The sequence below is a fragment of the Furipterus horrens genome, unplaced genomic scaffold (assembly GCF_987537825.1).
Source record: "Furipterus horrens unplaced genomic scaffold, mFurHor1.1.pri manual_scaffold_3, whole genome shotgun sequence".
NCBI lineage: Eukaryota > Metazoa > Chordata > Mammalia > Chiroptera > Furipteridae > Furipterus > Furipterus horrens.
Genome location: NW_028327173.1, coordinates 70,397,202 through 70,422,057, shown reverse-complemented (window position 1 = coordinate 70,422,057; position 24,856 = coordinate 70,397,202). Strand labels below are relative to the sequence as shown.

The window sequence follows — 24,856 nt, the reverse complement described above, 5'->3', positions numbered from 1 at the left end:
ACTGGGGTTTATCTTAGGAAATCAAGGGTAGTTAAACATATGAAAATCAATGTTATACATCATATTCTATGTTGTGAATATCTGTGTTTCACCTCCAAAATTCAAATGTTAAAACTTAATGCTCGGTGTGATGGTATTGGGAGGTGAGACCTTTGGAAAGTGATTAGGACATGAGGGCAGAGCTCCAAAGAGATCTGTTGCCTCTCTCCACCATGTGAGGGCTCAGTGAGAAGTCAGCAGTCTGCAACCCAGAACAGGGTCTTCAGCAGAACCCTACCATGCTGGCAATCTGATCTTAGATTACCAGCCTCTAGAACTGTGAGAGAGAAATTTATGTTGTTGATAAGCCATCTAGTCTGTTGTATTTTCTTATAGCAGCCTGAATGGACTGAGACACCACATCAATAGGATAGAACCTTCATACTCATATTAATAAACACAATTAAAAAATGCATTTGACAAAATCTAACACCTTATCATGATAAAATACTAAACAAACTAGAAATAGAAGGGAATATGCTCAATCTGATAAAGGACATATTTTTAAAAAATCATAGCTAACATCATACTTAATGGTGAAAAACTAAAAGCTTTCCTTCTAAGATCAGCAAGGATGTCTGCTCTTACCACTTCTATTCAATATTTAACTGGAGGTTCTAGCTAAGGCAATTAGGCAAGAAAAAGAAATAAAAGGTATCTTGATAGGAAAGAAATACATAAAGCAATTTCTATTTGCAGATAACAAACCTGTACACAGAGGTTGAATTAATCATCAACAGTCAATTCATGCCTATGTAGTGATGCCTCTATAAAAACCCTAAAGGATGGGGGATTAAAGAGTCTTTAGGCCAGTGAACACATGAAGTTACTGGGAGAGTGGTGTGCCCAGAGACAGCATGGGAGCTCTGTGCCCTTTCCCATATACCTGGCTCTATTCATCTCTTCCATCTGGCTGTTCCTGAGTTATATCCTTTTATAATAAAATGGTAATCTAAGTAAGTAAAAGGTTTTCCTGAGTTGTGTGAGCGCTGTAACAAATTAATTAAACATAAGGTAAAAAATGTAGGACCCTCCATAGGTAACAACCTAGACATGAGATTGGCATCTGAAGTGGGGAAAGGGGAGCAGTCTTGTGGTAATGAGCCTTTAACCTGTGGGATCCAATGCTTTTTCCAGGTATATATTGTCAGAATTTAGTTAAATCCATAGGATACCCAACTGGTGTCTGGAGAATCTCGGAATTCCTTGGTATAGGGAAAAATCCCCACACGTTTGGTGGCCAGAAGTGTCAGAACTAAAGTATTCTGAGAGTAGGGTATTAAGAGAGGAAGAGACACACAAGAGTGTTTTTGCTTTACATACTGGTATCCAATGGTGCTGGGACAACTGGATATCCAAATGTAAAGGAATAAAGCTGGACCCCAGGTTCACACCATATACAAAAATTAGACCTCACTGGCATGGTTCAGAGGATTGAGTGCTGGCCTGTGAGCTAAAGGGTTGCTGGTTCTATTCCTGGTCAGAGCACATGCCTAGGTTGCGGGCCAGGTCCCCAGTTGGGAACACACAAGAGGCGACCACACATTTATGTTTCTCTCCCTCTCTTTTTCTCTCTGAAAATAAATAAATAAAATCTTTTAAAAAAATTAACTTAGTCAAAGATCCAAATGTAAGAACTAAAAGTATAAAACTTTTTTGTTGTTCAAGGGGATGACAAAGCCTTTAATGAAGACACTGCAAAAACTTTTTGAAGATTCTGCGTCAAGCAGGACCTCATTATTTTCAAGACAGAGGTTTTAATCAGAGTTCACATTTTGATCAGAGTTTTCCCATTTTTGTAACCACTTAAAAGACCCAAGGGACATCTTATATCAGGACATTATTCAATAAATCACCTCTCTCTCTTTGAAATTCTTTCCATACTTTTTCTTCCCCTCACAATGAGGTTTACCTTTGATATTTCAAAGTAAGAACATAAGACTGTGTTGCTATATTGCTCTCCTTTAAAAAAAACTGACATTGAAAACCACACTCAACATTCCTAGTTATGATACTCACTTTTGGGAATATTCACCCCTCATCTTTATTTTTTTTGAGTATATTTTATTAATTGTTTTTACAGTAGTTTCCATTTTTTTCCCTTTGCTCCCCTCTGCCTAGTACCCCCCTTCCCTCCAGCAATCCCAACTCCTTAGTTCATGTCCATGGGTTGTGCATATACGTTCTTTGGCTTTTCTATATTATTCTTAAATTCCCCTGTCTATTTTGTATTTACCAATTATGCTTCTTAATCCCTGCACCATTTCCCCTTTTCTCCCCCTTCCCCCTCCCAGCTGATAACCCTCCGAATGATCCCCATACCTATGATTCTGTTCCTATTCTGGTTTGCTTCATTGGATTTTCATTTTTTAGATTCAGTTGTTGATAGTTGTGAGTTTGTTGTCATTATAACGTTCATAATTTTGATCTTCTTTTTCTTAAGTAAGTCCCTTTGACATTTCATATAATAATAGCTTGGTGATGATGAACTCCTTTAGCTTTACCTTGTCTGGGAAGCACTTTATCTGCCCTTCCATTCTAAATTATAGCTTTGCTGGATAGAGTAATCTTGGTTGTAAGTCCTTGTTTTTCATCACCATGAATACTTCTTGCCAGTCCCTTCTTGCCTGCAAAGCTTCTTTTGATAAATCAGCTGACAGTCCTATAGACACCCCTTTGTAGGTAACTCTCTGCATTTCTCTTGCTACTTTTAAGATTCTCTCTTTATCTTGAACCTTTGGCATTTTAATTATGATGTTTCTTGATGTGGTCCTTTTGGGTCTAGCTTGTTTGGGACTCTCTGTGCTTCCTGGACTTGTATGTTTATTTCCTTCACCAAATATGGGGAGTTTTCCTTCATTATTTTCTCACATAAGTTTTCAATTTCTTGCTCTTCCTCTTCTCCTTCTGGCACCCCTATTGTTTGGATGTTGGCATGTTTAAAGTTGACCCAGAGGTTCCTAAGCCTCTCCTCATTTTTTAAAATTCTTGTTTCCTCATTTTGTACTGGTTGACTGCTTTTTTCTTCCTTATATTCCAAATCATTGATTTGAACTCGTTTCCTTCACTTCACCATTGGTTTTGTGTGGATTTTTCTTCCTTTCATTCAGCATAGCCTTCACTTCTTCCCTTATGCGTTTGTCATACTTAAGCATATCAGTCAAGCCTGTGAGCATCTTTATCACCAGTGTTTTGAACGTTGTGGCACTGTATGTGGGAGAGGGGTCTGAGAGGGAACAATGTTGCTTGCTTAGCACTCACCCCTTTTCCAGGCACTTCTCCCACTTTGTATGGGACTGATGCCTCTCTAATTGTTGCCCTGGTTGTTGTTCCCAGAGTGGGTGGGTGTCTGCGGACATTCTAGGACTGCGGGGGCTCTTTAAACAATCAGACTCTGCTGAGAGACTGGCTGTTTCTTCCTCTACCCCTACCCCCACTGGTTTGCACAGTCAGAAGCAATGTGGCTTCATTTTCCTTGGCGCTGGGACCGTGAGCTGCGTGGTCTGGTCTGCTGCTGGGGACACTCCCCAGGTGTCCCTCCTGACTTTTTAAAATGTGTGACTGCACTTTCTGGCAGCATGCCGCTGCCACCGCTGCTGCCACCACCACACCACATCCTCTCCACCCCAGCTCTGTCCCTCCTACCTGTCTGGATGAGTATTTCTTCTTTATATCTTTGTTTGTTGGACTTCCATGCAGCTCGATTTTCTGGAACTTCTGGTTGTCTCTAGTTTTGAGGTAGTTGTATTCCTTCTTAGTTGTGGAGGGAGATGCAGCATATCTGTCTAGGCCTCCATCTTGGCCGGAAGTCAAGTATAAAACTTTTTAAAGTATACACAGGTATAAATCTTTATGACCTTGGATTAGGCCATGGTTTGTTAGATATGACATCAAAAGCACAAGTAACAGAAGAAAAGGTAGATAAGATAAAAATCATAGAAATTTAAATTTTTTATGCTTTCAAGGATTCCATCAAAAAAGTTAAAGGACAAGTCATAGAATGGGAAACTTTTGCAAATAATTGATCTGATAAGAGACTTGTATATAGAATATATAAGAAATTTCTACAACTTAATAAATATAAAGACAAATAACCCAATTTAAAAATGGGCAAAAAATAGACAATTTTCCAAACAAAATATACAATCAGCCATACACACACTAAAAGATGCTGAAAAGCCACCAGAGGACTGCAAATCAAAACCATGAGATACCTCTTCATACCCACTAGGGAAACTATAATAAAAAAGATAGATAATTTTTCTTGAGAATGTGGAACAACTGGAACCCTCAGACGTGGTTATGAATGTGAAATGGTGTAGCATCTTTGGAAAAAAGTCTGGTAGTTCCTCAAAAGTTTACCATATGACCCAGCAATTCTACTCCTTGGGTGTATAAAATATGTTGACACAAAAACTTGCACATACTGTTGACAGAATTATTCATTACATTAGAAGGTCAAAACAACCCAAATGTCTATCAACTGATGAATGGATAAAGAAAATATGGTATATCCACATGTAGAGAAGACTTAACATAGCACTTCTGACTATTATGCTCTGTAAGACTTACAAGGTTAGCCCTTGGCTGGTATCTGAAAACATGATTTCAGGAGTATTGCTAGCATTTTCTAAATGACAAGCATGGCTCATTATGCCTATAAATAATTGGTTTAAGCTAAACATCTCCTTTCCTTCTAGGAGTCTGGAATATGGGTATAGGTTAGGTAAAGGATGCATATGTAACCAACCTCCAATAAAAACCCTGGGTGTTGAGCTTTTAATGAGCTTCCCTGGTTGGCAACATTTCTGAAATGTCATAACTCATTGCTAGGGTAATTAAGCATGTCCTGTATGACTCTACTGGGAATGGACCCTTGGAAGCTTGTAGCTGGTTTTCTGTGGACTTCACCCCATTTGCCTTTTTTACTTTGTAATAAATCATAACCTAGAGTCCTGTAAGTCATCCTCATGAAATCATCAAATGTGAAATAGTCTTGGTGACCTCCTTAGCCATAAGGAGAAATGAAGTATTGTGGTGACCTTCTCAGCCATAAAGAGGAATGAAGTACTGATGAAAAACCACGACATGGATGAACCTTGAAAATATTATACCAAGTTTAGAAAGCCAGACATAAAAGGCCATATACTATATGATGCCATTTATAGGAAATGCCCAGAATAGGCAAAACCATAAGACATAAAGTAGATTATTAGTTGTCATGAATTAGTGGGAAGTGACTGCTCATGGGTATGAGGTTTCTTTTTAGGATGACAAAAGTATTCTGAAATTAGACAGTGGTGATTGTTGCACAACACTGTGAATACGGTAGACCCTTGAATAAGCCCAGTTTAAATTAGTGTTTAAGTGGACCTGTGCCATTCAAACCTCCATTGTTCAAGGGTCAACTGTATCCTAGAGCCACTGAATTATACACTTTCTTAAAGGATTTTATAATATGTGAATATCTCTATTTTTAAAAAGGAGAATGAAATTGAGTGTGATAGATAACTCTTGAGATCTTATGTGAAAGGGATCACAACATTAGGATATTAGCTGATAGAGTATTAACTGGAGGGGAAGGGGCATAAAGAGAGGGTTTTGTTGTTTTTTTAGGTGAGGGTGTGAAAACCATGTTTATATGCTAATGATAAGATCCAAGAGAAGAGAAACTTGTTTTTTGAAAAGTAAAAATTGCTGAAGCAATGTCTGAGTACATGAAAAGGAATAGGATGAGATCTAGCGGACAAGTGGAGGAATTGATTTTAAAAGCTCTGACAGTTAACCAATGAGGAAAGACAAAGCACCTGGTGCAGATGCAAGTGAGATGTGGGAGAAATTTGTGCAAGTTCTCTTCCAATTGCCTTGATTTTCTCAATGAAATAGAAAGCAAGATCATGAAGTGAGAATGAAGATAAGGGAAGAGCAGTTGAAAGTTCAAGAGGAGGTGTGAAATGTCCTCAAGGAGTGGGAGAGCAAATGAAACTACGGAAATATATGACTCCATGTAATACGACTGAAAGCACTAACTGCCTACTTGTGGCTCATGGTCATGATTTAAAGTGAGACTGGGGCTTTGGCCAAGATGGAGGTGTAAATAGACACGCTGCATCTCCACACAGCTAAGAAGGAATTTACAACTTCAAAACTAAAAAAAAAAAAACAGAAAATCAAAACTACAGGGAAATTCAGCAAAGAAATAAAGAAGAAATATTCAGCCAGAAAGGTAGGAGGGGCGAAGCAGGGACAGAGAGAAAGAGGTGTGGAGCAGTGGCTGTGGGGGCGGTGCTTGGGGGCGGTGCTTGGCGGCCATAGCTGGCCTACGGTTAGAGGCATTGGCCGCTGGCAGCACAGCTGGAGGCAGTGGTGGCTGGTGGCACAGCTAGCAATACAGCAACTGTAGCCATGGCAAAAAGCACAGTCATACATATTAAACCCGGCAAGTGTTCCCAGCCCAAAATCAGACTGATCCCAGCCCCAGAAAAGACTGCGTAGTTTGAGGTCCCAGTGCAGGGGAAAATACAGCTGCATTGCTTCTGACTACGAAAGCCAGTGGGGGCTGGGGCGGAAGAAGAAACTACCGGTCTCTCAAAAGAGGCAGCTTGCTTAGTATGGGAAGGGGGAGAAGTGCCTGGAAAAGCGGCGAGTGTGGGGCAACCAGCACTGTTCCCTCTCAGACCCTTCCCTCATGTATAGTGCCACAACGTGGTGCAACGGGTCACCAGAACTGACAAATACCTAAGGCTCCAACCCTTATAACATAACAGGTAAAACAGCTCTACCAAGACACAGAGGCAAACAGAGAAAGCTGTGAATATGAAGAGACAGAGAAGTATGGCCCAAAAGGGTGGCAGATCAAGGTTCCAGTGGGAAACCTAACTGACAAGGAAATAGCACACCTAACAGATGAGGAGATAGCCAATTTAAAAGACACACAGTTCAAAGTACTGGTGATAAAGATGCTAACAGACTTGACAGCAAAGATTAAACATGAAAGGGAAGAAATGAAAGCTTTACTAAGTGAAATGAAGGAATATCCACATGAAACTAGTGGTGAAGGAAAGGATATCAGGGCTCAAATCAAAGAATTGGAACATAAGGAAGAAATAAACAGTCAACCAGTACAGGAGGAAACAAGAATTTTAAAAAATGAAGAGAGGCTTAGAAACCTCTGGGATAACCTTAAAATTGCCAGCATCCAAATCATAGGAGTGGCAGAAAGAGAAGAGGAAGAGGAAGAAATTGAAAAACTATGTGAAAAAATAATGAAGGAAAACTTCCCTAATTTGGGAAAGGAAATGGACATACATGTCCAGGAAGCAGAGAGAGTCCCAAACAAACTAGACCCAGGGAGGACCACACCAAGACACATCATAATCAAAATGCCAAAGGTTAGGGATAAAGAGAGAATTTTTAAAGCAGCAAGAGAAAAGAGGAGAATTACCTACAAAGGGGTGCCTATAAGACTGTCAGCCAATTTCTCAAAAGAAACTTTGCAGGCAAGAAGGGACTGGCAGCAAATATTCAAAGTGATGAGAGGCAAAAACCTACAACCAAGATTACTCTATCCAGCAAAGCTAACATTTAGAATAGAAGGGCAGATAAAGTGCTTCCCAGACAAGATAAAGCTGAAGGACTTCATCATCACCAAGCCATTATTATATGAAATGTTAAAGGGACTTAAGAAAAAGAAGATCAAAACCATGAACATTAAAATGACATTAGAATCATAACTATCAACAACAGAAGCTAGGGAATGGAAACAAAGGCAAAATAAGCAGATAACCAGAGTGGGAACAGAATTATAGGTATAGGGAACATGTGGAGTGGTGTCAACTCAGAGGGTGAAAGAGGAGAAGGAGGGAAATGATGCAGGAATTAAAAAGCATAGTAGGAGGGTGCAGAACAGACAGGGAGATGTAGAGAAGAGCTTTATGCACGACCCATGGTCATGGACTGAGGGGAGTGGAGGGGTAGGGGGAGCAAAGGGAAAAGAAATTGAGACAACTGTAACAGCATAATCAATTAAACATACAAAAAATAAATAAAGTGAGACCGGTTCGTGTGTTTTTCTCCTGTCTTAGTCAACTATATTGATGCAGGAATGGAGAGGTCAAAGGGTTGCATTTAAGGTTTGGAGTTTTAACATGCAAGTAACACAAATTCAGAAAGGACAAGAGAACAGACGTTGTATATAAAGGAAGTGATACAATAATAGGAATTTAAGCACAGTAAGAATGGAAATGAGAACACAGGATAAAAAACAATAAAAATGTGGTAAGATTAATTTCAGGTCCTGGTGGAGTTGGTGAATATTCGAATTGGAGCTTTAAGGGAGTTAGCTGGAAAGATAGGAGGTAGAAGTCAAGAGAGTGAGATATGTGGAGTCTGACTGTGGAGGGCTACAGTTATTGGCAATGACATAATTTAGGATTTTACTTGGTATTCAGTGATTGAGGTATAGCGGAAAACAAGATTACGAGAAGACCAGAAGACAGGAATTAAAGGAACTAGAGGCTATGGTAGTAAAAACACCATCTTTGTGGCAACTGCAATTGGCAAAATTTATGTTACTAGAGAAACTGACAATAGTTTCATTAAGTAATGAGGCTGATTGACCAAAGGGTCTGTACATGACTACCTAGTGGTATAGACCTGTAAGACGAACTCAAAGACAGGGGTTTAGGAAGAAGGGAGTGAGAAAGATCTGGAGACAGTAATCAAGTTCACAAGCATTTTAGATTGTACCTGGGAATTTGGTTTTATTGAGGCATGATGAGGCCAACAGTTCAGGAGATGAATGCCATTGAGAAAAGTTCGTTACTTACAGCTCCCAAGAGGAGTGGGGCACACCACACCAGGTAGGGCCAAATGAGGAAGCAACAGGGTGGGTCTAGAGGCAGAAGGAGCAAGGGCAAAGTGTAGGCAAAAGCCTTTACTGTGGTTTGGTTGGAAGGAACAGTAAGGCAAGGTAAGCAGCTGAGCAGATTTAGGATTGGACAGTTTGAATAACTGCGTGGGAGGTTGGGCAGCTATGGACTACAAGGGTGGTCTCTAGTTGTGTCATACATGGCCCTGGAATGATTAGAGCAGAGGAATATGAGGTCTGTCCAGAAAGTATCCAGCCATGCACTATGAAAAATAGACATTTATTGAAGAAGATAAAGAAACATTGCACATAGGACAATGACATCTTAGTCCCCATCAAAGGAGGTACAGTTCTATAATCGCCGTCAGCTGGCCCATCGTATTTTCCTGAATCTTATCAATGGTCTGAAATCTCTTCCCTTTCAAAGGTGATTTTAGTTTTGGAAAAGTCAGAAGTTGCAGGGCACCAAATCTGGGCTGTAGGGGGGCTGAGTCATCTGGGAAATTTGATGTTTCACCAAAAAACTATGCACGAGATGTGATATGTGAGCGGGGCACTGTGATGAAACAGCAAATCACCAGTTGCCCATAGCTGTGGCCTTCTGCATCATCCAAATACAGTAGTTTCCATGCAGGAATGTTCAAGATTAATGCAAAATTTTATGCAGATTTGTTGCTCTACTTAGTAATTCTGAATATGACGGCGACACAGCACACATGCTCACTCAATGGTGTCTACTGCCCTGACTAGTACAGTGAAGTCGTCATTGCTCACGTATGCACATTCCAGTCCACTCTCCTTGGATTCCAGGTTACACCATATCTGGTAAACTGTTTTAATTATATTAACAATGGCTGAACTTTTTCTGGACAGACCTCATATTGCTTTCTGGAGTGTAAAAACCAGATAAAGGAGATGGGTGCCCAAGTGAACTCTGGATTGGTTGTTTTGCTTATCTAAGGCATACTTACAGGAATTAGCTAACCCTAGCAGGAGCAGTCTCTCCTCCATCAGGATCAGTAGGACCCCAAATACCAAAGCATCAAGAACACAGAAAATAAAAAAATATAGTTAAATATAATTAGTACGATAGTACATCTATCCCATCCACTTCCAACCCTACTAGTAAAAAGGACATAGGAGAGAAAATAGCTACCACTTGCGAAAGCTGCAGGGGAAATGGAATTCTTTGTTTTGTGTTGCTATGTTTACCTAATTGATACTTTATCCTAGCATCTCCCAGTTACTGATGCTAAACTGAAAATTCAAAGGTCTCCCTTTCCTTCACACACACATGCACACATACAAACATACATACAATCTCTCAAACAACTACGACAGGGGAAGTCTTATTGGGAAATCAATGACTTTTATAATCCTTAGTTGAATTTTAATCATGAGGTCATAAAGCAAACACTACTTTCCACTGTGAATCATTTGAGCCATATCTGAAGTCGATGTATAAAAAACAACTTTTCAAAGACTGTATTTTCAACTCTAACTGAAGTATACATCAGAGGACTCTAAAATAAGTAGCAACATAACAGAGTATTTCAAAATCTTTATTGGTTATTTTAAAAGAATGTATATTGAAGACACATACGGAATGAATTTCACATGTTAAAAACTCAAATATCTATTTTATCAGTTTTTACTAAATTTCAATCTCGTATTTTATATTATAACCCCCTACTTATGCTTTATATTAATATAGACAAGGTGGGGGTTACATCATGAACACTTTCTAAGTGATAGAGAGTACGTGAGATACCACTGGGGTTGTTCACATCAATGAGATGATCAAACCTCAAGCAGCTTATATAACCACAGACATACATGATTACATGAATACAAAACACAATGTGATTAAGTGCTTTAAAGAGAGGACTGTGAAGCACTATTAAGCACAAACCCATTTACTCCAAACTCCTGTTCTAAACACATATGAAAAAAACAGCTAAAAGAAATCCTAAAACAAGAAAATGCAGCCAGAAGGCAGATCTCTGCCTTGTTGTCAAGTCCAATGGTTCCTCTACTCTATCATACTGTCTCTCATTCAGTCTTCTTTTCTACCAATTTTATTTATTTAACTGTATTATTTTTTTTTTTTTTATTAAGGAATCCACTTATATGACAGTCCTGAAGCCGAGGCTAGGTTAACTGATGAGTTCTGGAAGTAACTACTACAATCCACTTTGGACTTTTTGGTTATAACCACTATCTTCTCTATCTCAACTGAAAGCCAGACTCAGGAAGCCTCAATCCCTGCCCTCCCATTCCTGTAGCATGCCAAAGCCAACTAAGTAGAAGGCTTTTTCAGAGGAAAAGATGACTTCATCTTCTCAGAAGACAAATCCTGTATTTTGCTTTATAAGGTAGATAGCAACCCAAAACACAAACAGGTTGGGACATAAAGAGGCCTCAATTCCATCACCTTTTTTTAAAAGATATTATTTTTAGAGAAGGGAGGGGAGGGAGAAAGAGAGAGAGAGAAACATCCATGTTTGAGAGATATACCAATCGACTGCCTCTCACACTCCCCCAACTGGGGACGTGGCCTGCAACCCAGGATTGTGCCCTGACTGGAAACCGAACCAGTTACCTTTCAGTTCGCAGGCCGGTGCTCAATTTATTGAACCACATCAGCCAGGGCTCAATTCCATCACTTTTAATGATAATAAATAAAAGATAACATTGATGCAATTTCTCCTTTTCTCTAATACATAAAAATCTGACCTATCCCAAGCATCTTCTTATAAACATACACTCAACAGCTAAAGAAATGTGTAATTTCACAGGGCCAACTACTATTAATGTGTTATTAAAATGTATTCAGCACTTACCATATGCCAGGTCACTGTGCTAAGTGCTTTATAAGCATCTCATTTAACCTCACAACAGTTTAAGGTAGGTATTGTTATTATGTCTATTTTTTCAGTTGAGGAAACTAATGATAAGTGATTAGTTCAAGTTCATACAATTAGAAGTGGTGGACGTGGCTTGACCTGCTCTTATAACAATGCCACTAAACTACCTACCAGGGTAAAAAATATATACCTTTAAAATTGATTAGCCTATGATCTATACTAAAAAATAACAATGATTTTCTAAATTGCTCTTAAAGTATCTGTTTAAATTATATATGTCACTCTGTTCTTACACATGGGGGGGAAGCCAGGTTAAGCAATTTTCCATTTATGCTTAGAGGAGCTTCATATAACAACTTCTAAAATAAAGAAAAACATATCATTCAAGAAACAGACAGGTTAAAATGAAGGAAAATAAGCCAAATCACACAAATATACTTTAAAAATCTTTTTAAAGATTTTATTTATTTATTTATTAGAGAAATGGGAGAGAAGGAGCGAGACATTAACACACAAGATCGATTGTTTCTTATACATTCCCAACAGGGACCTAGCCTGCAACCCAGGCATATGCACTGACCAGGAATCGAACCAGCAACCTTTCAGTTTGTAGGATGATGCCCAACCCACTGAGTCACACCAGTCAGGGCAAATATACTTAAAACTGAATCACCCAAAATGAATTTTTGACAATAAAGTCAACATAATTTTGATTACAGGCAAGAAGTATGTCAGCAAATAGTTAAAAGACTAGCATCTGAAAAACACCTAGGATCCAGGACATAAACACAAAAACCCAACTTATTTCTCATAAAAGTTAAACTGATAACTGGCATTGGCATTACAGACAGGCAGTCAGACCAGTGGAATAGAATTGAGAGACCAGAAATAAACCCTAACATTCATGTGTCAGCTTGGGCTGCCATAACAAAATATCATAGACTAGTGGCTTATACAACAGAAATTCATTACTCACAATTCTGGAGGCTGGAAGTCCAAGACCAGGGTGCCACAACGGTCATGTTCCGGTGAGAATGCTCTTCGTGGCTTGTAGTTGGTCTCGTCACTGTGTCCTCACATGGCAGAGAGACAGTGCAAGCTCTCTAATATCTCTTCTTATAAGGGCACTATTCCCATCATGAGAGTCCCACCCTCATAACCTCATCTAAACCTAATTACCTCCCAAAGGCACAGTACAGTCTCTGAATATCATCACATTGGAGGGTGACTTTAGCACATAAAGTCTGGAGTGAAACAATTCAGTCTATAGCAATGGGTAACTGATTTTCAACAAGGGTATAAAGGCAATCCAATGGGGAAAGAACAGTCTCCTCAAAAATCGTGCTGGAACAGCTAGGTATCACACACAAAAGAATGAAATTGGACCCCCTCCTTACACTATACAAAAAAATGAGCTCAAAATGGATTATAATCCTAAATGCAAGAGCTAAAAGAATAAAACCGCAGACATGTTGCCTTCTCCTCCTAAAGCTGTTGCTTGCTGGTGATTTAGACTTCATACCCCTGAACCTGGTACTTTTCTGGCTAGCATATGGCTCTATAAACTGGAAGGAAGGAAGGAAGGAAAGAAGGAAGGGTGGGTGGGAGGGAGGGAGGGAAGAAAAGAAAAGGAAAGAAAAAAAAAAGGAAAAGGAAAGGAAAGGAAACAGCATAAATTTTTAGAAGAAAATATAAGAATAAGTCTTTATGATCCTGGATTAGGCAATGGTTTCTTATCTATATACCAAAAGCACAAGTGACAAAAAAAATAATTAAGCTACATTAAAATCTAAAACTTTTATGGAAATAATACCATCAAGAAACTGAAAAGACAGAAATATCTGCAAATTATAGGTCTGATAAGAGTCTCTCTCTCTCTCTCTCTCTATATATATATATAGAGAGAGAGAGAGAGAGCGCTCCTAATTCAATAATAAAAAGACAATCCAACTGAAAAGTAAACAAAGGATGTGAATAGACAGTTCTCCAAAGAATATACACAAACAGCAAATAGGCATATGAAAATCAGCTATCAGAGAAATACAAATGAATACCACAATGAGATACCACTTCATATTCACTAGAACAACTTTTTTTTTTTTAAAGGCAGAAGATAACTAGTGTTACGAGGACGTAGAGAAATTAAAACCCTCATACACTGCTGGTATATGGAATAGCCTCTTTAGAAAAAAAGTATGGCAGTTCTTCAAAAAGTTAACTATAGAGTTACTACATTTCCCAGTAATTCCACTCTTAGGTATATGCCCAAGAAATATAAAACCACAGGTTCACAGAAAAATTTGCATATGAATGTTCATAGCATCATGAGTCATACTGCCCAAAAGTGGAAACACAGATGCCCATTTAATTGATGAGTTAATAAACAAAATGTAGTATAGCCATATAATGAAATATTATTTGGCAATAAAAAAATGAAGCACTGACACATGCAACAACATGGACAAACACTGAAAACAAAATGCTTAGTAAAATGTCAGTCAAAAAGACCACAAATTGTATGATTCCATTTATGTGAGAAGTCCTGAATAGGCAAATTCATAGACACAGACAGCAGATTAATGTTGTCTAGGGCAGGAGGTTGAGGGAATTGAGAGCGACAGATAATGGGTAGAGGGCTTCTTTCTGGGGTATTGAACATGCTCTAAAATTAAATTATGATCATGGATGCACAACTGCAGAAATACTAAAACCACTGAATTGTACACTCTAAAAGTGAATTATATTTACGATATGTGAATTTTTTCTCAATAAAGATGTTTTTGAAGTGCCCTTCTAGTTGCTAGATAGGATGCTGCCCAATTCATGAATTACTTAAAAAAGCCAATTAGATATTTAAAAAATAATCATATTTATTAAAAATTGCTAATTGACAAATCTGTAGTACTATACAATGGCATAATTGCCAGTATTGGTTCTAAAACTTAGTTCCACATTTACTTATGTAAGGGTTCAGAACAAGCGACCCCACAATTTGCCTCAGTTATATATGGATTATTTTGAACTAAGGGCAATTTTAACTTCAGGCTCCTCCATTAAACTACCTAGAAGAACTTGAATTAGAGAACTTGCCCATAATAAAAGATTACCAGCAATAACCTTTTTGACCCATTTACATGGCAGAGCAAACTTCAATTTAATAAACATCTGCTCTTATCATCCTGTAATGGCCCTTTAAGGCCCTCAAGATGCATTATCTCATTCCTAACTCAGAATGTCTTATATACCATAATCCCCCTTTCTATTTCTATGTCTGAACCTCTCATGTATGTGGGGTCTCTGACTTTCTCACAGATGTTGGGTTCCCATGTGCGTCAGATTAAATTCATCTTCTCTTGCCAATCTGCCTTCTGTTGGTTTATTTGGCCAGCCAAAAGAACTAGAGGAGGGAAAGGGAAAATATTCCCCTTCCACACATTTATTATCATTATAATCACCCCTAAATCAAAAATCATTAACCAGTTCATACCTAGCCCTTCACACAGGGCCTTGCCCAAAATAGGGCACAATAAATATTTACTGAGCAAGTGTATGTGAGGAATGGTAGAGCAGAAAACCACTAAAATATTAGAATGATACTAATTTCCATATATTAGAGAAAGGAAAGAAATTATGGGATGGCAGTATTTAAATTACTGAAATGAAATACAAATGAACACTTCAAGATTTACAAACATAAAAAAAAACTTAGTTAACAGCTTTTATGGTGCTTATTGTATGCCAGGTATTTTAAAACTGAGAAAAGTCCAGGCACACAGAGGTTAAGTTTGAGACACAAAGCTACCAGTTGGCAGAGCAGGGAATTTAAACCCAGATATTCTAGCTCTAGAGTTCTTAAACGCTTAAGTTATTTAAGACCACTCTAAAGTAATTTAAATAGGTTTTTTAAAAAAGATAATTTTGAGGAAGTACATTAAAAAGTACTTCCCTCATGGACACATTTAGCAAAAACTAGTGTCAAATAATTAGTGCAGTTAACAGCAAAGCATTAAAATAGAATTCTATTAAATTAGACATGAAAATTGATATACTAAATTAGTTTATCCCATTATTTAGACAATGACAGTTCTCTAAGATCATTGAACACAAATTCAATGGAAGTTGTATTTTTAAAAATTTGAACGTTATGATCTCTTATTTTTATAAACATACATAATTTACTTAAATTTTTGCACATTAATAATATAGAAGTCAGTATAGCAATGGTTCTCATAAGGGGCCAGTTTTACAAAATACCTCCCCCAGAGGTCTTTTGGAATGGTCTAGATTCATTTTGGTTGTCACAACTTGGGGGCAAAAGGAAGGAGAGGGAGGGGAAGTGCTACTGATATCTAGTGGCTAGAGGCCAGGGATGCTGCTAAACATCCTAAAATGCACAGCACAGCCTTCACAACAAAGAATTATCTAACCCACAACATCAACAGTGCCACTGTTGAGAAACCCTGCCATAGAGTAATTCACTCAAATTTACAGAAAGCACACTATTCATTTCTTCTCTCTTAGGATCAATCTCAAGTTAGTACTTAGCTTCTCCAAATACTAACTCTCTAATGCTTAGCCTCTACTAACATGAATTTAAGATAATTCAGAATTTAAATGAGTGAATTTTTCTTAGAAGTTTATAAAACAGATAAAAAAAATACATGAAATAAAGACATATGCATGTGTTTTTAAAATAATTACAGATTAGACTTAAATATAAAAGAAAAAGAAAGCACTTACTGTAAAAATGTTCTAAATTCTGAAGCTTCAAAGTTCTCCACAGCAATAGGCTCATAATTTGTTAAATTATTTGATATCTGTCCAATATTATGAAAATAGAAGTTAGGAACCCTTGCTAAAAGGACAGCTCTGTGTGCTTTGAACAAAGTACAACCTATAGAAAAAGTAACATCTGTATGGATTTCTTCCCTTAGAAGCCTGTCAGGAATAAAAAGAAAGCATAATTTAATTAGTGATACTCATATAATATATCAATTTTTATAAAATAAGTTTTAAAAATAAAACAAACTAAAAAAAAAATACAGCGGTAACATAATATCAATATGTTAATATAAAAATGAATTTATTCTCAGTTCATTCCAAAGCATATTATTTAATATTGGCTAAGAATCTAAATTTCTAAAAGTTATACATGAAAACAAAAGTAATTTCCCTTGAAGAGTAAGGCTACTTTTTCAAAAAATATCTTTTTTATTCCATCTAATAATAAAATATATCTTCTGTTATTCATGTTGATTTTCTATTTTAGATTTATTTTGAAAAAAGAATACAGAGTAGTAATATAGCTGACTACTGTGCAGAATCAATTTTTTAAAATCTCACTAAAACTGAAGCAAAAAAAAGTAAACAATCAACACCACCAGCAAACCAGATGTAACAATAGACAATACAGATTAGAAACTGGCACACTTTGTTCTAACTATTAAATACCATGTCTGAAATGCAGGCTTAGCATCAAGAATGTGACATTTAAGCACTTTTTCATTCCCCCCACTCCAAACACAACTAACCAGGTTCTAATCTATTATTAAAATGACTTGAAACCCATTGAAATCCCTTTACTAATGTGCAGACATACTACATATGCCCACTGATTACATATATAATGAAGTGATGGAAGAACATAAATAAGCATCATAATAGAAATTGTCATAATATAATCTGTCTCTGTGGTAACGATATATTTTTACTCTTTATATATTAAACACTTCATGTTACTATAACATTATCACCAGCAAAGCATGTATTCTCAGAGGACTTGATATTGCAGGATAATAATTAGCAATCACACCAGTTCACTCTAGGAGGTATAAGTAATGGAGAAAGGTATCCATTATAATGGAAGCTTAAAATGTTGCCATTGACACACTCCCCTAATACCAAGTTAAAGGCTCCTTCCTCTGATCCCATCCCACTCATTACATACCTCTATTACAGTACTTCTATTAGTGCATCATTTTTATGTGTCTTTCTACTTATTAGACAATTAATTCCCCAAAGGCAAAAACTGTGTATCTTCAGCATATAGCAAGTGCTCAATATCTGCTTGTTAAATTTTGTTGTATTTTTACCCTAAACAAAACAAAACTTTTGGAATCTTGGAAACAATGAGCAAACAGATGCATTTTAGTCAATATTTGCATCAATAAATTATTTTCATAAGTGATTTTTAAAGTTATGTAAAAATGTTCTGGTCTCTCAAACATTAATAAAAACTCCAATTGTACAAATAATTTGTTCCTCCCTCGCACCCACCTTTTTCCCATCTCCCACTTCTTCCCAAGTGAATAAGGAAACATTGCAGCTAGTAAGACAACCTTCACCAGGGACTCTATCAGGTTGGTGCAAAAGTAATGTCCGACCTTTATAAAAGAAAGTTTTAGATAGTATTTATTAAATTTGTGCCTAATTCTTTGATGTCACAGTGATTAATATATACCTTATTTTTTCATATTGAAGCATTGTTCATAATCGTCCGCAATATTTGCCCCATGTTCGTCCCATCTAAAGACCACTTTAGAAATGTTTTACTCTATGAGTTTCATAAAGGTGCCAATGCAAGTACAGCAGAAAAGTCTTTTCAAAGCACTTATGGGGATGATGCAGTGACTGAAAGAAATTGCAGGAGGTGGTTTTCCCATTTCTGAAGTGCGGATTTCAGTTTGAAAAACAGGCGAAAAGAGGGTCGTCCAAAAAAACTTGATTCCGAAGTGTTGGAAGCTGTTGTCACAGAAAACCCCACCATTACCTCTAGGGAACTTGCAGAACAATTTAACGTAGCCCATACAACTGTACTACGCCAACTGAAAAGGATCGGAAAGGTTTAAGTAGTTGGAAAATGGGTCGCACGCGAACTGTCTCCAGAGAATCTGCAACAGCGTGTTGCTTGTTGGGAATCATTGCTTTCGCGACACCGTCAGGCACCATTTTTAGGAAGGCTTGTACAGGTGCTGAGAAGTGGATCCTCTACCATAAAGTTAAACGCCGCTGATCGTGGATCAGTTGAGGGGCAAGAAGAGTTCAACAACGAAGGGGAGGACTTCATGCAAAGAAGATCATGTTGAGTGTATGGTGGGATATGGAAGGAATTGTTCATTACGAACTGTTAGACAACAATCAAACAATTACTGCTAATCCTTACTGTGAACAACTTCGTTGTCTGAAAGCAGCTTTAACCGAAAGCGACCCTCCTTAGTCAACAGAAACGGTGTCATCTTCCATCACGATAATGCTCATCCTCATGCAGCTCGACTCACCAAGAATTTCTTGAAAGAGCTTGGTTGGGAAATACTGCTTCATCCTCCATATTCTCCTGACCTTGCTCCTTCTGATTATCACTTGTTTCGCGGACCATAGAACCATTTTGATGGTCTTAGGTTGACATTAAGAAAGAAGGCTGAAAATGAGTTGGATTCATATTTTGCTTCAAAACTTAAAGAATTTTACAAGTGTGGCATTTATAAGCTAGTTGACAGATGGAATGAGGTTCTAGAAAGCAAAAAAGGTTATGTTAACGAATAAATATTTTCATACTCATGGGCTTTTTCACTTTTAAAATAGACCTCAAAATCGGACATTATTTTTGCACCAACCTTATATCTTGCTCATAATAGATGGTCACAAGTATTTGTTTAAAAAGTTAATGTATTTAAAAAATTGTTAATGTGAAAATATAGTGCTTTCTATTTTGCAAAGCCATTTTTATCAGTTACAAGTAACGATATCTGATTCAAACCTCTTAAACACAAAAGGAGGTTTATTGGCTCATTGAATAGTAAGGTCTAGAGGAAGGATGGGTTGTAGCAAAGGCTCAACCACGTCAAGGCCCATGTTCTTTCCATATCATTTTTCTGCCAACAACTATTGTATGAACCTATCTAAAGCATTTTAGACTGCTGACTAAATCTAGTTATAACTAACAATTTATTAGCCAAGTACTATGTGCTAAGTACTGGGGACATAAAGATGACTAAGACATAATATCTGCCCTCATGGAGTATATAGAATAAAAGTAAGGAAGCCAGAGCATGATATATTCAATAGCACAAATAAGTAAAAATTTTTCAGAGACAGATATAAGAGAAGATCTTATAGAGGATGTGAAAAACAAACGGGATTTTAAAGATTGAATAAGAGTTGGTCAGGGAAGCAAAGCAGGGAAGAAAGGAGTTCCTGCCTCATATTTGTTACAAAGGTGTATGTGGGTGTGAAGCTACAAATCGGTCAGCATAGAGTACTGAGGAGATGAGAAGTGGAAGATGAAGCTGTAGGGATAAAGAGCTAAACTCTACCTTGCAGTTGAAGAGGAATCACTAAATGGTTTGAAACACAAACAAATTTATTTTTCCAAGTATCACTTTTTAGTTGCATAGAAGAGGAATTAGAGGAAAATAAGAATGAAAATGAGAAAACTACTATATAGCACAGATGAATGATGTAAAGGACTTGAACCAGGAGAAGGTGAATGGTGACACAGACTAGGGATGGAATTAAAGTATATTTAGGCAATAAAACTAGCAGTAATTGGTGATTAGATGTAGAAAGTGAAGAGAAAGGAATAACCTAGAATCTCTCCAATATTTGGTTTGGACAACTGGGTGCTGGTGATGCCACCAACCTTTAATTTATATCTGCTCTTTCAATTTCCCTCCTCAACTCCAGGCATAGTTCCAACTATCTCTTTGATGTGGTCTGAACATCACCATGCTTCTCCCTTTCAGATGTCCTAAGATTTTGGCACCACTTTCTATGTATCTCTTTCCCTGTTCCTCCACATGTAACTGGTCACCAAGCTCATCAACTGCAAATATGAATCCCTTTCACCTTTTCCATTTCTGTTGCCATTATGTATCTCTTCACTACTACAAAATCTCCTGGCTGGCCTCCTTGTTACAATTTCTCTTTCCTCAATTCAAGACCTAAAAATGTTGATCCTCTATTAAAAAAAAAAAAAAAAATCCAATGGGTACACTTGAAATTAATATAAAATAATACCACGTGTCAAAAAACAAAAAACAACAAAAAACCACCAATGACTTTTCACTGCCTCCAGAATACATTCCAAATTCTTCACTGAAAAAAGGCCTCCATGATTTACTGTTAGTTTACCCATTTACCCTCACGTACTGTCACTTTGATTGCCTGCCATACCACAATCCCCTCCCAAATAAAGCTACCAAAATCATTATTTATATATGGCTCTCCTTTGTACCACATGATCCTGATGCTCTTAACCACATATGAATGGGCAATAGATGGAGCCAAGGTTAGCCATCAACCAATGTGGTAGTTAAACAAGTCAACTCTGGCAGAAATGTTCTATAGAGTAAATAGCGAGCAACTGATCGCACTCTAAGAGAGCTGCAAAGCTAACCCAAGGTAGAGTGAGAAAAAAAAATGTGTAAGGAGAGAAGCAAAGATGAAGGAACAAAGTTACTAGATCAGTTTATATAACTACTGTAGAGAAGGCAGACTGGGATCAAATTCTGGTCATGTGACTGTGGGCAAGTCACTTTAATGTTTCTGGAGCCAGACTGCTAACCTTGTCTGGACTCCACCACTTCTTCTTTAATGTTGTTTTCTTACATGTTAAATGGGAATAACAACACTTACCTCACAGGGGAGTAAATTAACCATTATACGTCAGCCCAGGGTCTAGCTAATAGTAGGATGGCGATAAGTATGAGGTATTTTTACTATAATTGTCCTGAATAATGGGTCCATTTCTCAATGAGGTCTTACTGTACAGTTGCTGTAATATCCCCAGCAACTTTCCAATTCTACATCAGATCTGGCTTTTTCATTTTGAAACTGTTTCCTGTTTTTCCTTACTTCTCCATAGATCCTGTTCCTTGCTGTTTGGAAGAATTCAACTTGCTTCCCTAAACTATATTAAGATATTTCAAATTTCTGTGCCTTTGTGAAAGCTATTCCCCTTGTTTAGATATCCTCTGACTTCTCCCTTCCTAATCTTTACCTAATCAATTTTAATGAACCCCCAAGAGATCATTCAAATGTCACCCTATAAAGCTTTCCACAACTCACTTGGGTCCCAATAATATTTTTGTTTGGCTACTACCTCTCTCACTAGAAAGTAAGCACAAACACCAAAGCTGTGTCCTGTTAACCTTTGACTCTGCAGGACCTCACTCAGAGCTAGGTATAGGTAGGTACTATTTCATTAATATTTATAAAATAAAATGATGATATTGCTGTGCTTAAAGAATATTAGCATTTAAAGTGGCTGGGTGAGCATATCACTTTTTTTTTGTTTTTTAGTTAAAAAATGCTACACCTATTTTTCTTTACTTGTAATAAGAACTTGGGAGTTCAGGGTCCTATCCTTAATTGCTGCTAGGATGAGGATAAATTGTCTACCTGCTATACTTTTAACCTCATTTTGTTTATATAAATTAGATGTGTTATCTTCCTTAAATTCATGACACTTTATGCTCACAATACAGCCAGAATAAAGCCACTGAAGAGGAGCACCTAATCCCCAGAGATTCACCCTAGAAAAAGAACAACTTGTCTTTTTTTTTCCATCTTTTACATCAATCCACCACTGGTGGAGACAAAGGAGCATTTCTAGTAGACAAGCCCAAATTAAATGGAAGTATTTTTACCATATAAAGTTCAGTTTATAGCTGCTGGAACCTTTTAAGTGTGAGTGACAGAAAGCACTTTAAAAAAAAAAAATGTAGAAAGCTGCACAACTGTTAGTTATTAGTAGTAACTATGTTTACCCTAGTTCATTAGTTCTCCAAGTGTGACCCAGACCAGCAATATCAGCATCACTTGGGACCTTGTTAGAAGTGCAAAAACTTCCGGCCCCATCTCCTACCAACTGAATCAGATCTATGGTCTGGGACCCAGTAAATCTAAATTTTAACAAGCCCTCCAGGTAATTTTGATGCACACTGAAGTTAAAGAATCCATGTTTTGGTGTAAATGGAAATCAGCTAGCTAGGGAATACTTCTAAGCTTCATTTTCTTTATAAACTGAGATGACCCAAGCTGGATTCAGCATAGCCTGGATTATCCTTCCCAACCCTCCATCTGCTTGGATCTTCCGAGGAGCTGGGAGTTGCCTGGAGCTATGGTGTTCTAGGTGGAGGGGGGAAGCCGGGTCGCCATCGGGAGGTATTTCTATGTAAGCATTCTGGTAAATTGTTTAAAGAGCGCAGAAGAGACCTCCAGAACTCCAGTAATTTGTTCTATTTTTCCTCATTCTAAATATTCATGTTTCTGCCTAATTTTATCATTTCTCTTAAAATTGCTTCGCGTCCGTTTCAGGACCACCAAACCTAGAGGCACCCCGACCTTAGCAATAAGTCTTTCAAGACCCAAGCTGTGTTCGAGTAGCCTGGCGTAACTGGTGCTGCACAGAAAAAACTATGATACTGATTTTGGTTTTCTCTTTGAACCTGGTACGTGGTCTCCGAGGTAGTCGCGGTTGGCTGTTCAGGAAGACCGAACGCACTTCGCAGGGGAGAGACTGGTGAGCCTCCCACGGCGGCCTGAGGCGGGGAGAACACGGTGCGGAGGAACAGAGACCGACCGGCAGCCACAGCCTCCGCGGCGAAGGCGGCCGCCTTGCGAACTGAAGCAGCCAGGGTTTCCGCCGCTTCCTACCTGAGCAGATCCTGGCTGAGCTGCTCCGACACCAACGCCTTCAGCCGGCGCCACTCATACGGCCCCTTCCTTTGCACCCCCTTACTGCAATGGGACCCCAAAAGCACCGTCGTGGCCGCGCTACCCTCCCCACACCGGGCCATGTCCCACAAAAGCGCGACGGCGCCTGCAGGTTCAGTACAGTCTCACGCCCCGCCTTAAAGAGCAAGGGGCGTCTCCGACCGAACGCTCTGCCCCTACCGGAACCTCCCCCTAAGAGAAAAGGGTGACGCCTCTCGTCAGTTTGTAGACGCTCCCTTACAGCGCCGGGACCGCAGTCCCGGAAAACCCCGGAGGCCTGGGCCGCGCTGGCACGTGACCCGGGATGGCTGTGCGCAGGCGTAGTAGCTCTGTTTACCACTGCCGGCTGGTGTCCAGCACCTCAATGAGCAGGGGGCGAGCGGCCTCCTGTCCACCCCGCGGGCCTAGCGACCTCTTGCGTTCCTGGTCCCGGTTCCTGGTCCTTGCTTTCGGGTTGGTGCTAAGCATCCATCTTAATAGGTGTGCTATTGAGTGAGAGCCGCTTTTCTACACTATGTGGGATGTTAATGTTTTTCATCCTCGGAAGAGACAGGCATTCTAGCGGCGAGTGGCACTCCCTCACTTAATGACTTTAGGCAAGAAAATTGGAGGGAGAACGTAAAATCAGCACGAGTCAGAACACTGCTGTGTCCCCTGCATAGGGTGGCTGCAGCATCTGAAGTGGTGCGTACAACTGCTCTTCACTTTTGTGTAGAGAAGTGGGAGGATTGATGAGTTATAGAATTGTGAATATTTTGGCCTGAAGAAAATAGCTGGAGTGGAATCATTTAAAAGGTCTTTTGGTATTTTCTCCCTTTTTAAAAATTTTAGTACTTTTTCCAAACGAAGCAAGCTCATTCATTATGCTTCTTCATTCAGAAGCTCTGTACAAGGTAACGAAGGAAAGACTAATTGGAAAATATATGGACCTTGTACCATAAAATTGACCAAAAAGTAGCCATTTCTCCAAATAATGTCCTCAATTACTGGGACACTAATTAAAACGTAACTGGAAAATTGATCCTTAATTATTTCTGTAGAAAAAAGGCGTGTCAGAGATAATATAATAGTTAATATTTATTGAGTGCTTATTAGGTGAGAGAACTGCTCTACCTGTTTTATATGTATTAATTCAATTAATCCTCACAACCACCATTTAGGGAAGCGCTGCTGTGAGCCCAGTTTACACATAAATATGCGCATTTAGATGATGAAAATGTAAAGAAACACAGGAAATGAAAATATCAAAGTCGGGGTAGGTAGAAGAGGGTATAAGGGGACAAATAGTGATAGGAAGAGACTTGGGGTGGTGCACACACAATATACAGGTGATGTATTATAGAATTGTACACCTTAAACCTATATA

At 38.4% G+C, this 24,856-nt stretch overlaps 1 protein-coding gene across 1 annotated transcript in view; it reads right to left on the bottom strand.

Annotated features, from left to right (window-relative positions):
• Window positions 1-23,613, bottom strand: part of BTBD8 (BTB domain containing 8) — a 111,231-nt gene extending 87,618 nt beyond the window's left edge. The window contains exons 1-2 of the mRNA XM_090269731.1: window positions 23,431-23,613; window positions 16,516-16,713 (exon numbers count right to left, since the gene is read on the bottom strand). Coding sequence (XP_090125857.1) covers window positions 16,516-16,713; window positions 23,431-23,573 — 341 coding nt within the window. The 5' untranslated portion in view covers window positions 23,574-23,613. The remainder of the gene's footprint in view (window positions 1-16,515; window positions 16,714-23,430) is intronic.
• Between the last annotated feature and the right edge of the window lie 1,243 nt (window positions 23,614-24,856).